This window comes from Mus caroli, unplaced genomic scaffold (genome assembly GCF_978045245.1).
Source record: "Mus caroli unplaced genomic scaffold, Mus_caroli_1 scaffold_19, whole genome shotgun sequence".
NCBI classification, from domain to species: domain Eukaryota; kingdom Metazoa; phylum Chordata; class Mammalia; order Rodentia; family Muridae; genus Mus; species Mus caroli.
In genome coordinates this window covers 17610764-17628866 of record NW_028227274.1, presented here as the reverse complement: position 1 = coordinate 17628866, position 18103 = coordinate 17610764, and the positions used below count along the sequence as shown (strand labels likewise).

The window sequence follows — 18103 nt, the reverse complement described above, 5'->3', positions numbered from 1 at the left end:
CACAGGGTTCAATAATCTGAGCTAAATCTACATGAAGACCACCTTCTGAGTTCTATTCTGAGAGCTCAGCTCCCTTTGATTTCAGATAAGCTCGAAGTTCAGTGGCCTGGTCTTCCACGCTGATATCAGCCGGGACGCTCATGGTGAAGGCCGGGCTGCGGAAGACGCTCTGATCCAGAAGCACGCAGACTGGAAAAGCCCATTTTATGTATTCAAAAGCCAATTTTTCTTTCCTTTGTTTTAAATGTTAATTTTTAAGATATTTTCTTCATTTACATTTCTTTTTAATTTTTTATTATTTCTTTTTTATTAAATATTTTCTTTATTTACATTTTAAATGTTATCCCCTTTCCTTGTTTCTGCTCCAAAACCCCCTATCCCAATCTCCCCTCCCCCCTGCTCACCAACCCACCCACTCATGTTTTCCTGTCCTGGCATTCCCCTATACTGGGGCATCGAGCCTTCACAGGACCAAGGGCCTCTCCTCCCATTGATGACCAATCAGGGCATCCTCTCCTACATATGTTGTTGAATCCATTGGTCCTTTAATGTGTACTCTTTGGTTGATGGTTTAGTCCCTGGGAGCTCTGGCAGTACAGGTTGGTTCATACTGTTATTCCTCCTATGGGGCTGCAAATCCCTTCAGCTCCTTGGGTTTGTTCTCCAGATCCTCCATTGGGGACCCTGTGCTCAGTTCAATGGATGGCTGAGAGCATCCATTTCTGAAATTGTCAGGCACTGGCTGTGGCTTTCAGGAGGCAGCTATATCAGGCTCCTGTCAGTAAGCACTTTTTGGCATCCACAATAGTGTCTGGGTTTCGTGGTTGTTTATGGGATGGATTCCCAGGTGGGACAGTCTCTGGATGGCCTTTCCTTCAGTCTCTGCTCCACACTTTGTCTCTGTATATTCTCCCATGGGAAATTCTTACGCAAATGGATGTATCTGTAGGATATCATCCTGAGTGAGGTAACCCAATCACAAAAAAACACACATGATATAAACTTACTGATAAGTGGATATTAGCCCAGAGGCTTAGAATACCCAAGATACAATTTGCAAAACACATGAAACTCAAGAAGAAGGAAGACCAAAAGTGTGGATACTTCATTCCTTCTTAGAATGGGGAACAAAATACCCATGGAAGAAGTTACAGAGACAAAGTTCGGAGCAGAGCCTGAAGGAACGACCATTCAGAGACTGCCCCACTTGGGGATCAATCCAACCTGTTTGGTTGTGTTTTCCTGTAATTCTTTAAGGGATTTTTGTGTTTCCTCTTTAAGGACTTCTATCTGTTTAGCAGTAGTCTCCTGTATGTCTTTGAGTTATTAATGCTCCTCTTAAAATCCTCTACTAGCATCATGAGATATGATTTTAAATCTGATTATTTTCGGGTGTGTTGGGGTATCCAGGACTTGCTATGGTGGGAGTACTAGGTTCTGATGATGCTGAGTGGTCTTGGTTTCTGTTAGCAAGAATCTTACATTTGCCTTTTGCCATCTGGTTATCTCTGGTGTTAGATGTTCTAGCTGTCTCTGGCTGGAGCTTGTTCCTGCTGTGATTCTGTTAGCCTCTGTCAGCACTCCTGAGAGTCCAACTCTTTCCTGAATTCCAGTGGTCAGAGCACTCTCTGCAGGCAAGATCTATTGCAGGGAAGTTGCACAGAGGTCAGGAGCTCAGCTTAGCCTTCTGCCTGAAGATGAAGGCCCGAAGTGCCCTGTCCAAGAATCTCTGCTGCCCTGTAGCCCATGGCTCTCCTGCATGGACTGGTCTCTGAGACACCCGGGATACAAGATGGTGCTCTCACCTGAGTCCCGGGGTCAGACTCTCCCTGGAGGTGTACTCTCCTCTGGTGGGGAAGGTGCCCAGAGGTCTGGGTTTCAGCTCTGCCTCCTAGCTGAGGATGAAGACCCAATGGGACCCTGTCCAAGAAGCTTTGTTGCTTCTGCAGCCTGCACACTCTTCTGTGTAGACTGGTTTCTCCAAAACCCATTTTTTTCAGAGTGCAATGTCCACGTTCAACAATTCCTTGTCCCATGGATTATAGGGAATTCCAGTTTTATGTTCAATTCCAAATTCCTTACAAAATTGTATAACGTTGTTTCTAGTATAAATAGGGCTATTATTTGTATTGATGACTTTAGCCAATCTCATAGTAGTAAAAGCCTGTAAGCTATATCAATTGCATTTCTGTAAGCTTCTCCTGTATGTAGAGAAGCAAAAATGAGTCCTGAACAAGTGTCAATACATACATGTATATTTTTCAATTTTCCAAATTCTGAATAATGAGTTACCTGTATTGGCCAAATATGATTTGGCATAAGGCCTCATGGATTAACCCCCAAATGAGGAACTTGAGACAGCGTAAGACAGTCAGAACACTGCTTTACAATCATTCTAGCTTGCTTCTTAGCGATCTTATGTTGCAAAACCTTAAGGTATGACTAGAAAGATGAAATTTATTATGATCACATTTAGCCAAAACAATAAGATCTGAAACTAAAGCTTCTCTTATTAAAGCTCTGTCAACACAATCATTGCCTGCAGCTAAAGGTCTAGGAAGATCAGAATGAGCTCTTATATAACCAATATAAAAAGGAATTTTTCCAAGCAAGAATGGTGTTTTGTGCCACACCACCTCCAGTAGGATCTGTGTGACAAGTTCCATAGACTGAGGTAATTAACCTCAAAAGATCTTGTAGGTGTATGAGTCGTATTAAAAATCAACAAATGTAAAGGCAAAGAATAATCTATATAAGTAACAAATTGTTTTTCAGTAAAGTAGCTCTTTCTACTTGTTGTAAGGCCAACAACCCTTCTGAAGTTAAAACTTGAGGAGAGGTAGGATCAGCACTCCCCCGAAGAGTATCAAATAAGGCTCTTAATTCTCCTGTAGTAAGCTTTAACTCAGGACAAAGTCAAGTAATATCAGCTAACAGCTTTTGAAAATCATTTAAAGTTTTAAAATTGTCCTTACGAATAATTATTTTCTGAGGAAAAGCAGCTTGATCTGTAAGCCTAAAACCTAAATAATTATAAAGATCTTGAGTTTGTACTTTTTCTGGAGTTATTTGTAATCCTTTATCAGATAATGTGTATTATAAATCTCTATAATATAGAAGCAAGTCCTGAGGATCCTTTCCTGCTAATAAGATATCATCCATGTAATGTACAATGTATATTATTGGTCATTGCTGTCTGATAGGCTTAATGGCTTGAGCCACAAAATTTTGACATAATGTAGAACTGTTAGCCATGTCTTGAGAAGGAACTCTCCATTGATACCTTTTCATTGGCTCTTTAAGATTAATAGAAGGGCTCTGAGGCGGCGCCATTTTCGGCTTCAGACAACCGGCCACCTTCCTGGTCAGAGCACAGGTGTCCGCCCGGACTGAGAGGCTTCTGCCTCAGGTTCCACGGGACCCAGCTTGGTTCCGGGACTCCGAGGAGGGCAGTCTGCACAGGTGAGAGTGTGGAATACAGAGGCCAGCAGTCTCTGGGACAGGCGAGAGCCACAGAGCCTCTGAGGTGGCGCCATTTTCGGCTCCAGACAATCGGCCACCTTCCTGGTCAGAGCACAGGTGTCCGCCTGGCCCGAGAGGCTTCTGCCTCAGGTTCTGCGGGGCGGGAGCCACCTTGGTTCTGGGACTCCTCGGAAAGTAGTCTACACAGGTGAGAGTGTGGACTACTGAAACAACGGCTTCTGTGACAGGCCAAAGCAACACAGCTTCTGGGAAAGATCCTGTTTTGGGCCTTCATCTTCGGCCAGGAGGAGGTCCAAACACCAGATAACTGTGCACCTTCCATGAAAGAGGAGACCTTGCCTGCAGAGACTGCCCTGACCACTGAAACTCAGAGGAGAGAGCTAGTCTCCCAGGTCTGCTCATAGAGGGTAACAAAATCACCAGAGGAACAATCTCTAAACAGAGACAACTATAACAACTAACTCCAGAGATTACCAGATGGCAAAAGGTAAACGTAAGAATCTTACTAACAGAAACCAGGACCACTCACCATCTTCAGAACCCAGCACTCCCACTTCGCCCAGTCCAGGGCAACCCAACACACCTGAAAAGCTAGACCTGGATTTAAAAGCATATCTCATGATGATAGTAGAGGACATCAAGAAGGACTTAAATAACTCACTTAAAGAAATACAGGAGAACACTGCTAAACAAGTAGAAGACATTAAAGAGGAAACACAAAAATCCCTTAAAGAATTGCAGGAAAACACAACGAAACAGGTGATGGAATTGAATAAAACCATCCAAGACCTAAAAAGGGAAGTAGACACAATAAAGAAAACCCAAAGTGAGGCAATGCTGGAGATAGAAACCCTAGGAAAGAAATCTGGAACCATAGATGCGAGCATCAGCAACAGAATACAAGAGATGGAAGAGAGAATCTTAGGTGCAGAAGATTCCATAGAGAACATCAGCACAACAATCAAAGAAAATGGAAAATGCAAAAAGATCCTAACTCAAAACATCCAGGAAATCCAGGACACAATGAGAAGACCTACGGATAATAGGAGTGGATGAGAATGAAGATTTTCAATTCAAAGGACCAGCAAACATCTTCAACAAAATTATTGAAGAAAACTTCCCAAATCTAAAGAAAGAGATGCCCATGAACATACAAGAAGCCTACAGAACTCCAAATAGACTGGACCAGAAAAGAAATTCCTCCTGACGCATAATAATCAGAACAACAAATGCACTAAATAAAGATAGAATACTAAAAGCAGTAAGCGAAAAAGGTCAAGTAACATATAAAGGCAAGTCTATCAGAATTACACCAGATTTTTCACCAGAGACTATGAAAGCCAGAAGAGCCTGGACAGATGTTATATAGACACTAAGAGAACACAAATTCCACCCCAGGCTACTATACCCAGCCAAACTCTCAATTAACATAGATGGAGAAACCAAAGTATTCCACGACAAAACCAAATTCACCCATTATCTCTCCATGAATCCAGCCCTTTAAAGGATAATAACAGAAAAAAACCAATACAAAGACGGGAACCATGCTTTAGAAAAAAAAAAAGAAGGTAATCCCTCAACAAACCTAAAAGAAGACAGCCACAAGAACAGAATGCCAACTTTAACAACAAAAATAACAGGAAGCAACAATTACTTTTCCTTAATATCTCTTAATATCAATGGACTCAACTCCCCAATAAAAAGACATAGACTAACAAACTGGCTACACAAACAAGACCCAACATTTTGCTGCTTACAGGAAACTCATCTCAGAGAAAAAGATAGGCACTACCTCAGAATGAAAGGCTGGAAAACAATTTTCCAAGCAAATGGTATGAAGAAACAAGCTGGAGTAGCCATTTTAATATCTAACAAAATCGACTTCCAACCCAAAATAATCAAAAAAGACAACGAGGGGCACTTCATACTCATCAAAGGTAAAATCCTCCAAGAGGAACTCTCAATTCTGAATATATATGCTCCAAATACAAGGGCAACCACATTCATTAAAGAAACTTTAGTAGAGCTCAAAGCACAGATTGAACCTCACACAATAATAGTGGGAGACTTCAACACACCACTTTCATCAATGGACAGATCGTGGAAACAGAAACTAAACAGGGACGAAGTGGAACTAACAGAAGTTATGAAACAAATGGGCTTAACAGATATCTACAGAACATTTTATCCTAAAACAAAAGGATATACCTTCTTCTCAGCACCTCATGGGACCTTCTCCAAAACTGACCATATAATTGGTCACAAAACAGGCCTCAACAGATACAAAATTATTGAAATTGTCCCATGCATCCTATCAGACTACCATGGACTAAGGCTGATCTTCAATAACAACATAAAGAATGGAAAGCCAACATTCACGTGGAAACTGAACAACATTCTTCTCAATGATACCTTGGTCAAGGAAGAAATAAAAAAAGAAATTAAAGACTTTTTACAGTTTAATGAAAATGAAGCCACAACATACCCAAACTTATGGGACACAATGAAAGCATTCCTAAGAGGAAAACTCATAGCTCTGAGTGCCTCCAAAAAGAAACTAGAGAGAGCACACATTAGCAGCTTGACAACACACCTAAAAGCTCTAGAACAAAAGGAAGCAAATTCACCCAAGAGGAGTAGAAGGCAGGAAATAATCAAACTCAGGGGTGAAATCAACCAAGTGGAAACAGGAAGAACTATTCAAAGAATCAACCAATCAAGGAACTGGTTCTTTGAGAAAATCAACAAGATAGATAAACCCTTAGCCAGACTCACTAGAGGGCACAGGGACAGCATCCTAATTAACAAAATCAGAAATGAAAAGAGAGACATAACAACAGATCCTGAAGACATTCAAAACACCATCAGATCCTTCTACAAAAGGCTATACTCAACAAAACTGGAAAACCTGGATGAAATGGACAAATTTCTAGACAGATACCAGGTACCAAAGCTAAATCAAGATCAGGTTAATTATCTAAACAGTCCTATATCCCCTAAAGAAATAGAAGCAGTCATTAATAGTCTCCCAACCAAAAAAAACCCAGGACCAGATGGATTTAGTGCAGAGTTCTATCAGACATTCAAAGAAGATCTAATTCCAGTTCTTCACAAAGTATTCCACAAAATAGAAACGGAAGGTACTCTACCCAACTCATTCTATGAAGCCACAATTACTCTGATACCTAAACCACAAAAAGACCAAACAAAGATAGAGAACTTCAGACCAATTTCCCTTATGAATGTCGATGCAAAAATCCTCAATAAAGTTCTTGCTAACTGAATCCAAGAACACATCAAAACAATCATCCATCCTGACCAAGTAGGTTTCATCCCAGGGATGCAAGGATGGTTCAGTATACAGAAATCCATCAAGATAATCCAGTATATAAACAACCTCAAAGACAAAAACCACATGATCATCTCGTTAGATGCTAAGAAAGCATTTGACAAAATCCAACACCCATTCATGATAAAAGTCTTGGAAAGATCAGGAATTCAAGCCCCATACCTAAACATGATAAAAGCAATCTACAGCAAACCAGTAGCCAACATCAAAGTAAATGGTGAGAAGCTGCAAGCAATCCCACTAAAATCAGGGACTAGACAAGGCTGTCCACTCTCGCCCTACCTATTCAACATTGTACTTGAAGTCCTAGCCAGAGCAATAAGAGAACAAAAGGAGATCAAGGGGATACAAATTGGAAAGGAAGAAGTCAAAATATCACTTTTTGCAGATGATATGATAGTATATATAAGTGACCCTAAAAATTCCACCAGAGAAATCCTAAGCCTGATAAACAGCTTCAGTGAAGTAGCTGGATATAAAATTAATTCAAACAAGTCAATGGCCTTTCTCTACACAAAGAATAAACAGGCTGAGAAAGAAATTAGGGAAACAACACCCTTCTCAATAGTCACAAATAATATAAAATACCTTGGCATGACTCTAACTAAGGAAGTGAAAGATCTGTATGACAAGAACTTCAAGTCTCTGAAGAAATTAAAGAAGATCTCAGAAGATGGAAAGATCTCCCATGCTCATGGATTGGCAGGATCAACATTGTAAAAATGGCTATCTTGCCAAAAGCAATCTACAGATTCAATGCAATCCCCATCAAAATTCCAACTCAATTCTTCAACGAATTAGAAAGGGCAATCAGCAGATTCATCTGGAATAACAGAAAACCTAGGATAGCAAAAACTCTTCTCAAGGATAAAAGAACCTCTGGTGGAATCACCATGCCGGACCTAAAGCTGCACTACAGAGCAATTGTGATAAAAACTGCATGGTATTGGTATAGTGACAGACAAGTAGACCAATGGAACAAAATTGAAGACCCAGAGATGAACCCACACACCTATGGTCACTTGATCTTTGACAAGGGAGCTAAAACCATCCAGTGGAAAAAAAGACAGCATTTTCAACATATGGTGCTGGCACAACTGGCTGTTATCATGTAGAAGAATGCGAATTGATCCATTTTATCTCCTTGTACTAAGGTCAAATCGAAGTGGATTAAGGAACTCCACGTAAAACCAGAGACACTGAAACTTATAGAGGAGAAAGTGAGGAAAAGCCTCGAAGATATGGGTACAGGGGAAAATTCCTGAATAGAACAGCAATGGCTTGTGCTGTAAGATCAAGAATTGATAAATGGGACCTCATAAAATTGCAAAGCTTCTGCAAGGCAAAAGACACCGTCAATAAGACAAAAAGGCCACCAACAGATTGGGAAAGGATCTTTACCTATCCCAAATCGGATAGGGGACTAATATCCAATATATATAAAGAACTCAAGAAGGTGGACTCCAGAAAATCAAATAACCCCATTAAAAATGGGGCTCAGAGCTGAACAAAGAATTCTCACTTGAGGAATACCGAATGGCTGAGAAGCACCTGAAAAAATGTTCAACATCCTTAATCATCAGGGAAATGCAAATCAAAACAACCCTGAGATTCCACTTCACTCCAGTCAGAATGTCTAAGATCAAAAATTCAGGTGACAGCAGATGCTGGTGAGGATGTGGAAAAAGAGGAACACTCCTCCATTGTTGGTGGGATTGCAAGCTTGTACAACCACTCTGGAAATCAGTCTGGCGGTTCCTCAGAAAATTGGACATAGTACTACCAGAGGATCCCGCAATACCTCTCCTGGGCATATATCCAGAAGATGTCCCAACCGGTAAGAAGGACACATGCTCCACTATATTCATAGCAGCCTTATTTATAATAGCCAGAAGCTGGAAAGAACTCAGATGCCCCTCAACAGAGGAATGGAAACAGAAAATGTGGTACATTTACACAATGGAGTACTACTCAGCTATTAAAAAATGAATTTATGAAATTCCTAGGCAAATGGATCGACCTGGAGGGCATCATCTTGAGTGAGGTAACCCAATCACAAAGGTACTCGCACAATATATACTCACTGATAAGTGGATATTAGCCCAGAAACTTAGGATACCTGAGATATAAGATACAATTTGGTAAATGCATGAAATTCAAGAAGTACGAAGACCAAAGTGTGGACACTTTGCCCCTTTTTAGAAATGGGAACAAAACACCCATGGAAGGAGTTACAGAGACAAAATTTGGAGCTGTGACGAAAGGATGGACCATCTAGTGATTGCCATATGCAGGCATCCATCCCATAATCAGCTTCCAAACGCTGACACCATTGCATACACTAGCAAGATTTTGCTGAAAGGACCCAGATATAGCTGTCTCTTGTGAGACAATGCCGGGGCCTAGCAAACACAGAAGTGGATGATCACAGTCAGCTATTAGATGGATTACAGGGCCCCCAATGGAGGAGCTAGAGAAATTACCCAAGGAGCTAAAGGGAACTGCAACCCTATAGGTGGAACAACAATCTGAACTAACCAGTACCCAGGAGCTCTTGTCTCTAGCTGCATATGTATCAAAAGATGGCCTAGTCGGCCATCACTGCAAAGAGAGGCCCATTGGACTTGCAAACTTTATATGCCCCAGTACAGGGGAACCCCAGGGCCAAAAAGGGGGAGTGGGTGGGTAGGGGATTGGGGGGGTGGGTATGGGGGACTTTTGGGATAGTATTGAAAATGTAAATGAGGAAAATACCTAATAAAAATAAATAAATAAATAAATAAATAAATAAACATCCAAATTAAAAAAAAATAAGATTAATAGAAGGAACACCGAAAGCAAACCTTCCACAATCCTGAGGATGCAAAGGAATAGTAAAGAAACAATCTTTCAAATCTACTGTTTTATAATATCCTTTATGAATGTCTTCACTTATTTGATTTTTCAACATTTCAAAACACTGGCTATAGCACATAATTCAATTATCTGTGCTGAATCAGGAGGAAACTCAAAAGAATAAACATGTGATCCAATCACATATACTTTTCTCCCATAGAAGGGCTATTTATAAATACGGTAGATGTATTCTTTATGGGATGTATGCATAAATTTACAGGAAGTACAAAAGCATGTATAGAAGCATTTTTAACAACTTATCTTTTGGATAATGACTATCAATTTTACCTAAAAAGTTTACTATGCAATTGACCAAATATCAATATTCTGCAATAATCATTTTAATTGCTGTTTGAGACAAGGAATAGATGTCTCATCAGGTTTTTAAGACTTTTTAGTGAAATCTTTTAACATCTGATTGCTTTAGTTAGTGACAATGTTGCAAAGTCTTTTGATGCGGTTCTTAAATAAGTTGAACTGTTCATAAAAGGCCTCAAGAAAGGTTTTACCAACTACTACCCTTGTTACTCTCTACCAACATATTATACCTAATATCATTTAAAACTCTAGGAATTCTGTAATACCCAAAAAGAGAAGGCATCAAGAGTACCTGAGACTTCACTAGAAAGTAAAAGCATGAAATACTGCATGAGTACATTGTGGGAAAATGTAGCTCTGAGTGTCTGAGAGAGTAATGGGAGGAGGATTAAATATGATTGAAACACACACACACGTATGTATGTATGTATGTATGTATGTATGTATGTTTGTATGTATGTATGTGTGTACACACACACACACACACACACACACACACACATACACACATACATACACACATAACATGAACATTTCATAATGAATCCCAGGATTACTTTAGTTAGTAAATCTGAGTAAAAGACAAAAACCTGAAACTAAACAAACAGATAAGGAAAGGTTATGGCAACTCTTGAAATTGCACTGAAAGTGTCCTTCATTATGAGGTAGTCCACTGGGTCAAGGGCAGGATATTGTGGTTTGAATATACAATGTCTTCCATAGATTTGCCAGTGGCACAGGTTAGGGATGAAAGGGGAATTTGGAGACAGTGTTCCTTGCTCATATCCACAACATCTTGATATTCTTTTACTTCTTATGGAGCTCATCTTGGGTAAAGCCTGATCATTGGTTTTTGTCACAGAAAACAACTTGAACATGAATCAGGGTGAAGCAGAGCTGAAGTTTATTAAAAGACATTTCTTAATAGATTTAAGAATATCAGCTCCCAGACAGGGATACTGAGGGAAAGAATAAGGTACGCCAGAAAGGATGGGTGTGGGCTTCTCAAAGAGAGATGTACTCCATGCTTTTTACAACAACAATAGCCAGGATTTGTGTAGATTATGAAGTTTTTATCCTAAATGGTTGCTAAGGAATTTCAGTTGAATCATGGGGTAGTTCCTGAGGACCACCTCATAGGCTTACAGTTGCTCAGGTGAAAGTGTAGATGACAGGGATGCAGGATCTAGGGACCTTCACTGTCCACAAATCTAATCTTCTCATTTATATGGTTCTCAGAAAGTGCCAAACATTGAGGGGAGGGTGTACAATACACTTAGGCCTGATGCCTGATTTATTGCTATTTTAGTATTCTTGGTACAGAATTATATCTGTAAATGGGAACCACTGTCTCTGAAAAAGTTTAAAATGCAAGCCTTATTACTATTTTCATCTGTATGTCTGCTTTGTGGTGTCACTAGGAGACATTTGGAAGAGGAGTCCAGCCAGTAACATAGAATAAGTGGAAGCTAAGAAAGAAGAATGAAAACATATGTAAATATTGTGACAACAAAATTATCTCCCTGAATATGGAATTATAATAATAACTGGATTCAATAACTCTTAATTATTTCTTCTAATCTAAATCTCCCCATACTTGCTTACTTACTTAATTACTAATTCTACAAGGAGAGTCAAAGAATGTCAATTATTTTATTGTTAGAAACACAACTATTCAGAAATTACAAACTGTCTTAAAATAGTCAACAGATGATAAAGCAAGGAACTAGCAGCCAAACTGCCCCCAAATGTTCAGATAGAAAGGAAGCATCTTGGCTTTAAACACTGCAAAATGTGACTATGAGAATTTAAAATGCTTGGGAAACTAAGAAAAATAAGTTAAGTAAATTTTGGTTATTGAATGTTTATGCAAATACAACTAAAATGGAAGGAATATGGAGAAATTAAACAATAAACTATTCAGCATTTCAAAGTACTTGGTTGATATACTCAAGCTTCATTCTAACACAAATTGAAAAATCTTGAGGCAGAAGGCAGATTGAGTTTCATGGGCATGAGAGCTACATTTTGAACATCCCAGGGCTGTGTGCAGTGGGAACTACAAATACCAGAACTACCTCAAGGATTGGGACTTATCAAAAACATGGAAAAGTGTGATAAGAACTTGAGAGTTTACTTGGATATCTTATGTCTTTCCAAAAGAGACTATAATTTTTTTTTTGAGACTATAATGTTTTAAAGGTTCTACTAAAGTCACGTAAGGCATATTGGTTGTCAACCAAGTCTTGGCATGAATTCAGAAATAAATGTGAAAACATCCACTCAATATAGAAGTGTAATTTTTGAAGATGCATGATTAAAATTCTGTCAGTACATTACATTGAGTCACATGACACTGCACATGGAGGCAGAGAGCACACAACAGACATTTCAAGAGTAAGATGTCAAAATCAGTGAGTGTGTTATTTGGTTTATACTTAACAATAAAAGATTTTTGACACATTTGATTCTGTCTCTATAGGCTTCACTTTTAGAAAGCCAGATGTTGTATTTTGCTTTATTTTCAAAACACATATGAATAACATAATGGTACTATTTACCTTTTCCTTTGGTTAAAAGTGTGTTGATTTAAGATTTATTTTCACCTGAGGGTCCCCACTTTTTTCTCAGCTCTTCTGAGACATACAGCTTGTGTGGGATGTCCTCCATGGGGCCCAGGGACTCCAGAACCAGCTCTTGTGCAGTGCCCAGTGGTATGTGATACCTGAGAGTTGGAGCCTGACTCAGGTAAGTCCGTGGAACCCCAGACTGTGCCCTTTCCTAACCCCCAGAGCAAGATCCCGTGACTTCTCACAGTCCAATGGCCACTGGTGGAACCCCATATTTTACCCCATACCCAAAGGTTATTCATGGACAACTGCCTTTCAGTGATGCGATATGAGCAATGGCCTTTCAGTGATGCAATGATGTGTTTTTTAAAAACAGCATTGTAAAATGCAGGACTAAACAGGGCCCATTGTACAGTCCCAAAAGAAATAGTTTGATCTGAAGTTAACTGTCCAAGGAAGAAGGAAAACACATTCTTCATTTAAAGTTTTATTTTCCCAGGTCTTATATAACTGATGAATGTTGATCACATTTATTAAAGATTGCCATATTGCCACTTGTTAGGGAATGAAAAAAATATTTGGGATTCATCAGGCATCGAAGCAAAGATATAGCCAGAGTATAGCACATTAGGGCAACAAGTACACTTGCCTTTAGATGAATGAATGAACAAAGGAAGGAAGGAAAACTATTTTATTTCTATCTGTTCAAAACTTTCAAACCTAGGCATCTTCAAGTATATTTCAACAAATACCTTTTGAGTTTATCTCTAAAAATAAAAAACCCAGAAAAACAAAAACCAATACCCAAACCATATCCTCAATGCATTACCCTACATTTAGAACACAATAAAAGAAAGACTCCCATAAGTGACTTTATTTCTGCCTCTGCATTTTGGCTTGCTACATGTTAACAAGATTGTACATGTTCTGTACAGTTAAAATTGGATATATTGTGGCCTTTAAAATATTTGCCATATCCACTGCAATATAGAACAAATTAGCTCTTGCTGGAATAATCAAAATCATTCCTGGTCTTTGATAAATGTTGTGATTCTGTGACACCCTGAGAAATGAATAGGCAGCGTATGAACACATCTTTAAAAGCTGTACATAATTCACAACTCAGGACCAGTATTTTCCATGTTCCTATTTTGCCACATATGTATAGGATTCTACTTTAGTGAGCTTATTTTAACATTGATTTAAAAGTAAGAAAAGATTCTTCTACCCTGCAATAGTAAATGTACTTGTTACCTCGAAGGCTTTGATTCTTCTGAGAGGTTTTAAACCGGGGAACACAATTGGCAAAAGTACAGAAACAACACATCATAAATAGCACATTACTAAATTACGAGGCTAGAAAAATATATCATACTATAACTTGTAAACTGTCTTTAAGTTAGAATGCTTAGAAGCCAAGACATTATTAACAAATCAAAGAGAAACCTCAAAGTTGTGTGCATAACACATTTTAGATCAGGAATGGCCTTGTCTAGTAACTACATCATTCTTTCTAAAGTAACATCAATTCTAGTAAAGGGTTGTTTAATCACTTCCAAATGGCAGCGGAGGGTCATTCAAATGATGACACTAATCTCAACTAGATCTCATCATATGGTTTTCCTTTACTGACAATTATTTTCTAACATTTCCCACTTAAGACAGTTTTCATGTTCTAAAAATAGTTCCCCTCCCTCAGAACCCCCTGGAAAATTACCCCAAATGCTTAGCCATACTGTGAGCTTCTTCCCAACAGCTCAGCTTAGGTACATTATCTTAACTATGCATGTATGCCCTAAAGAGCTGCACAGAAACGAGTATGACCTACTGCTTAGACTGAAGAGATAATACTGTCCTGTCTGTACTTGGGAGGAGATTTAACACTTGTGAGGGCAGCCATGTCATGTGTCATTTGCAACTCTCCCTTCAACTACCATGGTAAAGGCAAAAATGAGCACGGTGCCCTTCATCCACCCAGTAAGCAATATTCTTCAGAGTCACACCCACGAAACACAGTGGGAGCCAGGAAAGTTCCCAACTCCACAGGAGACCTAACTAAAACCACATCTTGAGATTCAGTCTCAGTTTGTGCCAAACGAGTCTCACAATATTGTTACTGTCTATGAATTCTTCTACCAGGACATATTTCTTAATTTGAAAACGATTCAATCCAATGTAGATTGGAAGTTGTCACAGTAATAATAACTGGTATCTTATGTACATAGCTATGTAGTTAGAATTTTATTAACCTTAGCCTGAATCTGTGGAATGATTTTTAATTTGTATTCCCTGTGAAACAGACAAGGCATATGGGAAGGAAATGTCAGATTTTCCTCACCTATGTGAGCTCAAGCTACATATTCAAACCTTTTTTGTTAATCTCTGAACAGCAATAAGAATTCTTCTGATTGCCACTTAAAGCCAGTGCTTGTATGTAGCCACATTTTATTTATTCAACATGCTGCTGATACCCTACAGGGCAACATTAAAAACCTAAAACCAAAAACAACCCTGTGGACCACATAGCCACAGATAAGATTGTACCTCAAGTTCACTTTCATGATTTCATTAGTGTTAATATAAGAAAAAGTTTACAAGCCGGGCGTGGTGGCGCAAGCCTTTGATCCCAGGACTCAGGAGGCAGAGCCAGGTGGATTTCTGAGTTCGAGATCTACAAAGTGAGTTCCAGGACAGCCAGGGCTATACAGAGAAACCCTGTCTTGAAAAATCAGAAAAAAAAAAAAAAAGGAAAAAAGAAAAAGAAAACGGAAAAAAAGAAAAAAGAAAAAACGTTTACCAATGCTAGGGAGCACTCTTCCCCATGGTGATGTTTCCATGGTTACTATCACTGTGGCTCTTCCTTACTCCACAGGTCTCCCATAGCCTGCTCTGCATCATAAATTGCACTGTTAGATTTGGGGGCAGGAGTTGGATGTAAGTCACTGAGATGGTGGTGAACAATACTCTGGGGCCATGACTACTTGCTATATTGTACCGTACTGTACTTTGTGATTCGACTTCGAGCCATGCTGGGGGAGGCAGACCCAACTGTCTGACTAAAGTGATGGTCAGAGGCACTCCTCATGTGGCCAATAGTGGCTGTCCCTCCCATGCTCAGCCCAGTGCCACCATCACCTACTCCAGCTCCACTCAGACCCATGCCACCAGCACCCATGGTGGTGCTAACAATGCCACTGCTGCCTACGCCTCCAACCCCACCTAACGCAGCAGTGCCAGCAATTCCACTCATACCAGCACCGGAAACCACTCTCTCTGTCACAGTCACGTTGTGGGCACTTGATAACTCAGGGGGCATGCTCAGGTTGCCTATCATGCCCGAGGTTGGTCGGATCACTCTTTCTGTCACAACTACATTCGAGGTCTCTCGAGGGTTAGGAATGGCTAGAGAAGTGGGTAGACTTGAGCCTGGTGCTATTACCCTTTCTGTCACTATAACATTTGCTCCACCTCTTAAGTCAGGTATCTCTAACATGCCATGCAAATCAGCATCAGGGACGGGGCCCACCACCCTCTCTGTCACCACCACATTTGAAGTCTGCTGGTTATCATGAAAGTGGACAGAGGGTTTCAGAGTGCCAGAGGTGGCATAGGACTCCCTTACAGTGACATTACCATAGCCCAGAGGATCAGGAATTGGCATAGGATGCTGTACTCCAGGGCCAGAAGGGTAGACATTCTCAGAAATTACTGTGGTCCTGCCAAAATGTGGGGAGATGGGTGGGTGTCCACTACCCAGGGGCTCTGTACTTTGGGGACACATCGGTTCAGTGCTCTGAGGAGGCCAAGAAGGATCAGGATCTGGGTATGAGTCTATTTCTTTTCCCAGGCTGATATCTGCCAACTTCTTAAACTTGGGCCCCAAGGTATCCAGGAAGCTCTCATCTAGATCTTCTCCAATGAAACTGCAACAGCCCACGGAGCCTGCAGGGGAACCCACACCTTCGATGTCATAGATGAGCAAACAATCATTGGATGGACGTCCTTCATCTTCATCCGCATAAGCGTAGGCTTTCTAATTAGTACAGAATAAAGATTATTCAACAAAGTGAAACAATATCTTTTTATGATTAGATGAATGTATCTATTTAATTGAATAATTATTATTCAATTCTGATATTTACTAGAATTGGTTTAAAATTGATTTCATATATCCTTGAAAGAGTTCAATTTGAAGTTATCTTAGCTATAATTCCAATGAATTTGATCTTTAAAATTTTCTTTAGGTAAACTTGCTTAAAATAGTGCACTTTGAACACAAAATCATAGATAAAAATCCACACATGAGCTTTCTTATCAGTGATTTTGGAGATAAATAAAAGTAATGTGCAAAATAGATCTGGTGGAAGGACTGTTTTTTGCTCCAAAAGGGATATTTAGAGTTGATGGATGGGGTCACTCACATTGCATTTTCTTTCATTGAGGCAAGATGGATGGGGTTTTGATGGTTTTTGGTAAGACAGAACAATTTTATTCTGGATTCAGGTTTTACTTGTCAATATCTTCTAAAGAATGTATGGGTTAGAAATAAAATTGCTAGATATAAAAGTATAATAAATTCCTCTTAATTTTCAATTTATAAATTGTATTTTAAAAACAACCCATCAAAGTATGAAATAAACTTGCATTTTATTCTGAATGAGAGAAGTAACTTCTAAAGCTTCAAAGAGGTCGGGTATTTGAATTGACTCGTGAAGGGTGGCTAGAAATGTGTATGAGAGAGGAAGAATGGGGAACAACATCCATAGAACAACCAAACTGCACAACAAAACACTGTCCAGTGGACCAGAATAGCTAGAGGCCAGAGGTAAGTAGTCTTTTGTGGATAAAGTAAGTAGGTTGGTGCTGAGGGGGAGATGGAGCTGTTAAGGTGGCTCCTGAATCATGAATTTGGACTTCAAATTACAAATAAAATAGTGCCTAAGGCAGTGTTTAACTGGGAGAGGAAAATACTTGAATTAGAGCTTCAGAAACATTGACCAACAAACAGGGACAGTTGATCTTGAAGAATAGCTTGGCAGGGCCGTGGTGGGAACTGGTGAGAGCTTGGAATGACGTGGATGGAGAGGAAAATATGTGGCTAAAAGCCTTACCTGGCAGAAGTAACTTTCCATGAAATTCATGTTGAGACCCCCATCTCTACATTCTCTCATTGAATTTCTTCTTAATGTTCCTGAATATTCTTGGCATATCTCAGGTGCAGCTGATGTTTTAACTCCATCCATTAGTTCAAATCCTGTGGTTCTTTCTCCTCCTCCCAGATCTTGCATTTCTCTGCCACAATATTCATTTGTATAAACTCCTACAAACATTGAACCCATCAAAAGTAATTTTTCTAGTGTGGTATAAGCTAAAAAGTGTCATGTTTAGTTTCTTTATTCAAGCATTGTGAGTATAAAAGAGATGGCTATGATGCACAAAGGATGGATAATCAAAATATTCAATTCAAAACAATATTAAGAAAGACAAA

The 18103-nt window shown here is 39.5% G+C and overlaps 1 protein-coding gene across 1 annotated transcript in view; it reads right to left on the bottom strand.

Annotated features, from left to right (window-relative positions):
• Window positions 1-15592: 15592 nt before the first annotated feature.
• The window catches only part of LOC110284806 (desmoglein-1-beta), a 32779-nt gene continuing 30268 nt past the window's right edge, over window positions 15593-18103 (bottom strand). Inside the window, exons 14-15 of the mRNA XM_085833724.1 lie at window positions 17727-17935; window positions 15593-16648 (exon numbers count right to left, since the gene is read on the bottom strand). Coding sequence (XP_085689850.1) covers window positions 15593-16648; window positions 17727-17935 — 1265 coding nt within the window. The remainder of the gene's footprint in view (window positions 16649-17726; window positions 17936-18103) is intronic.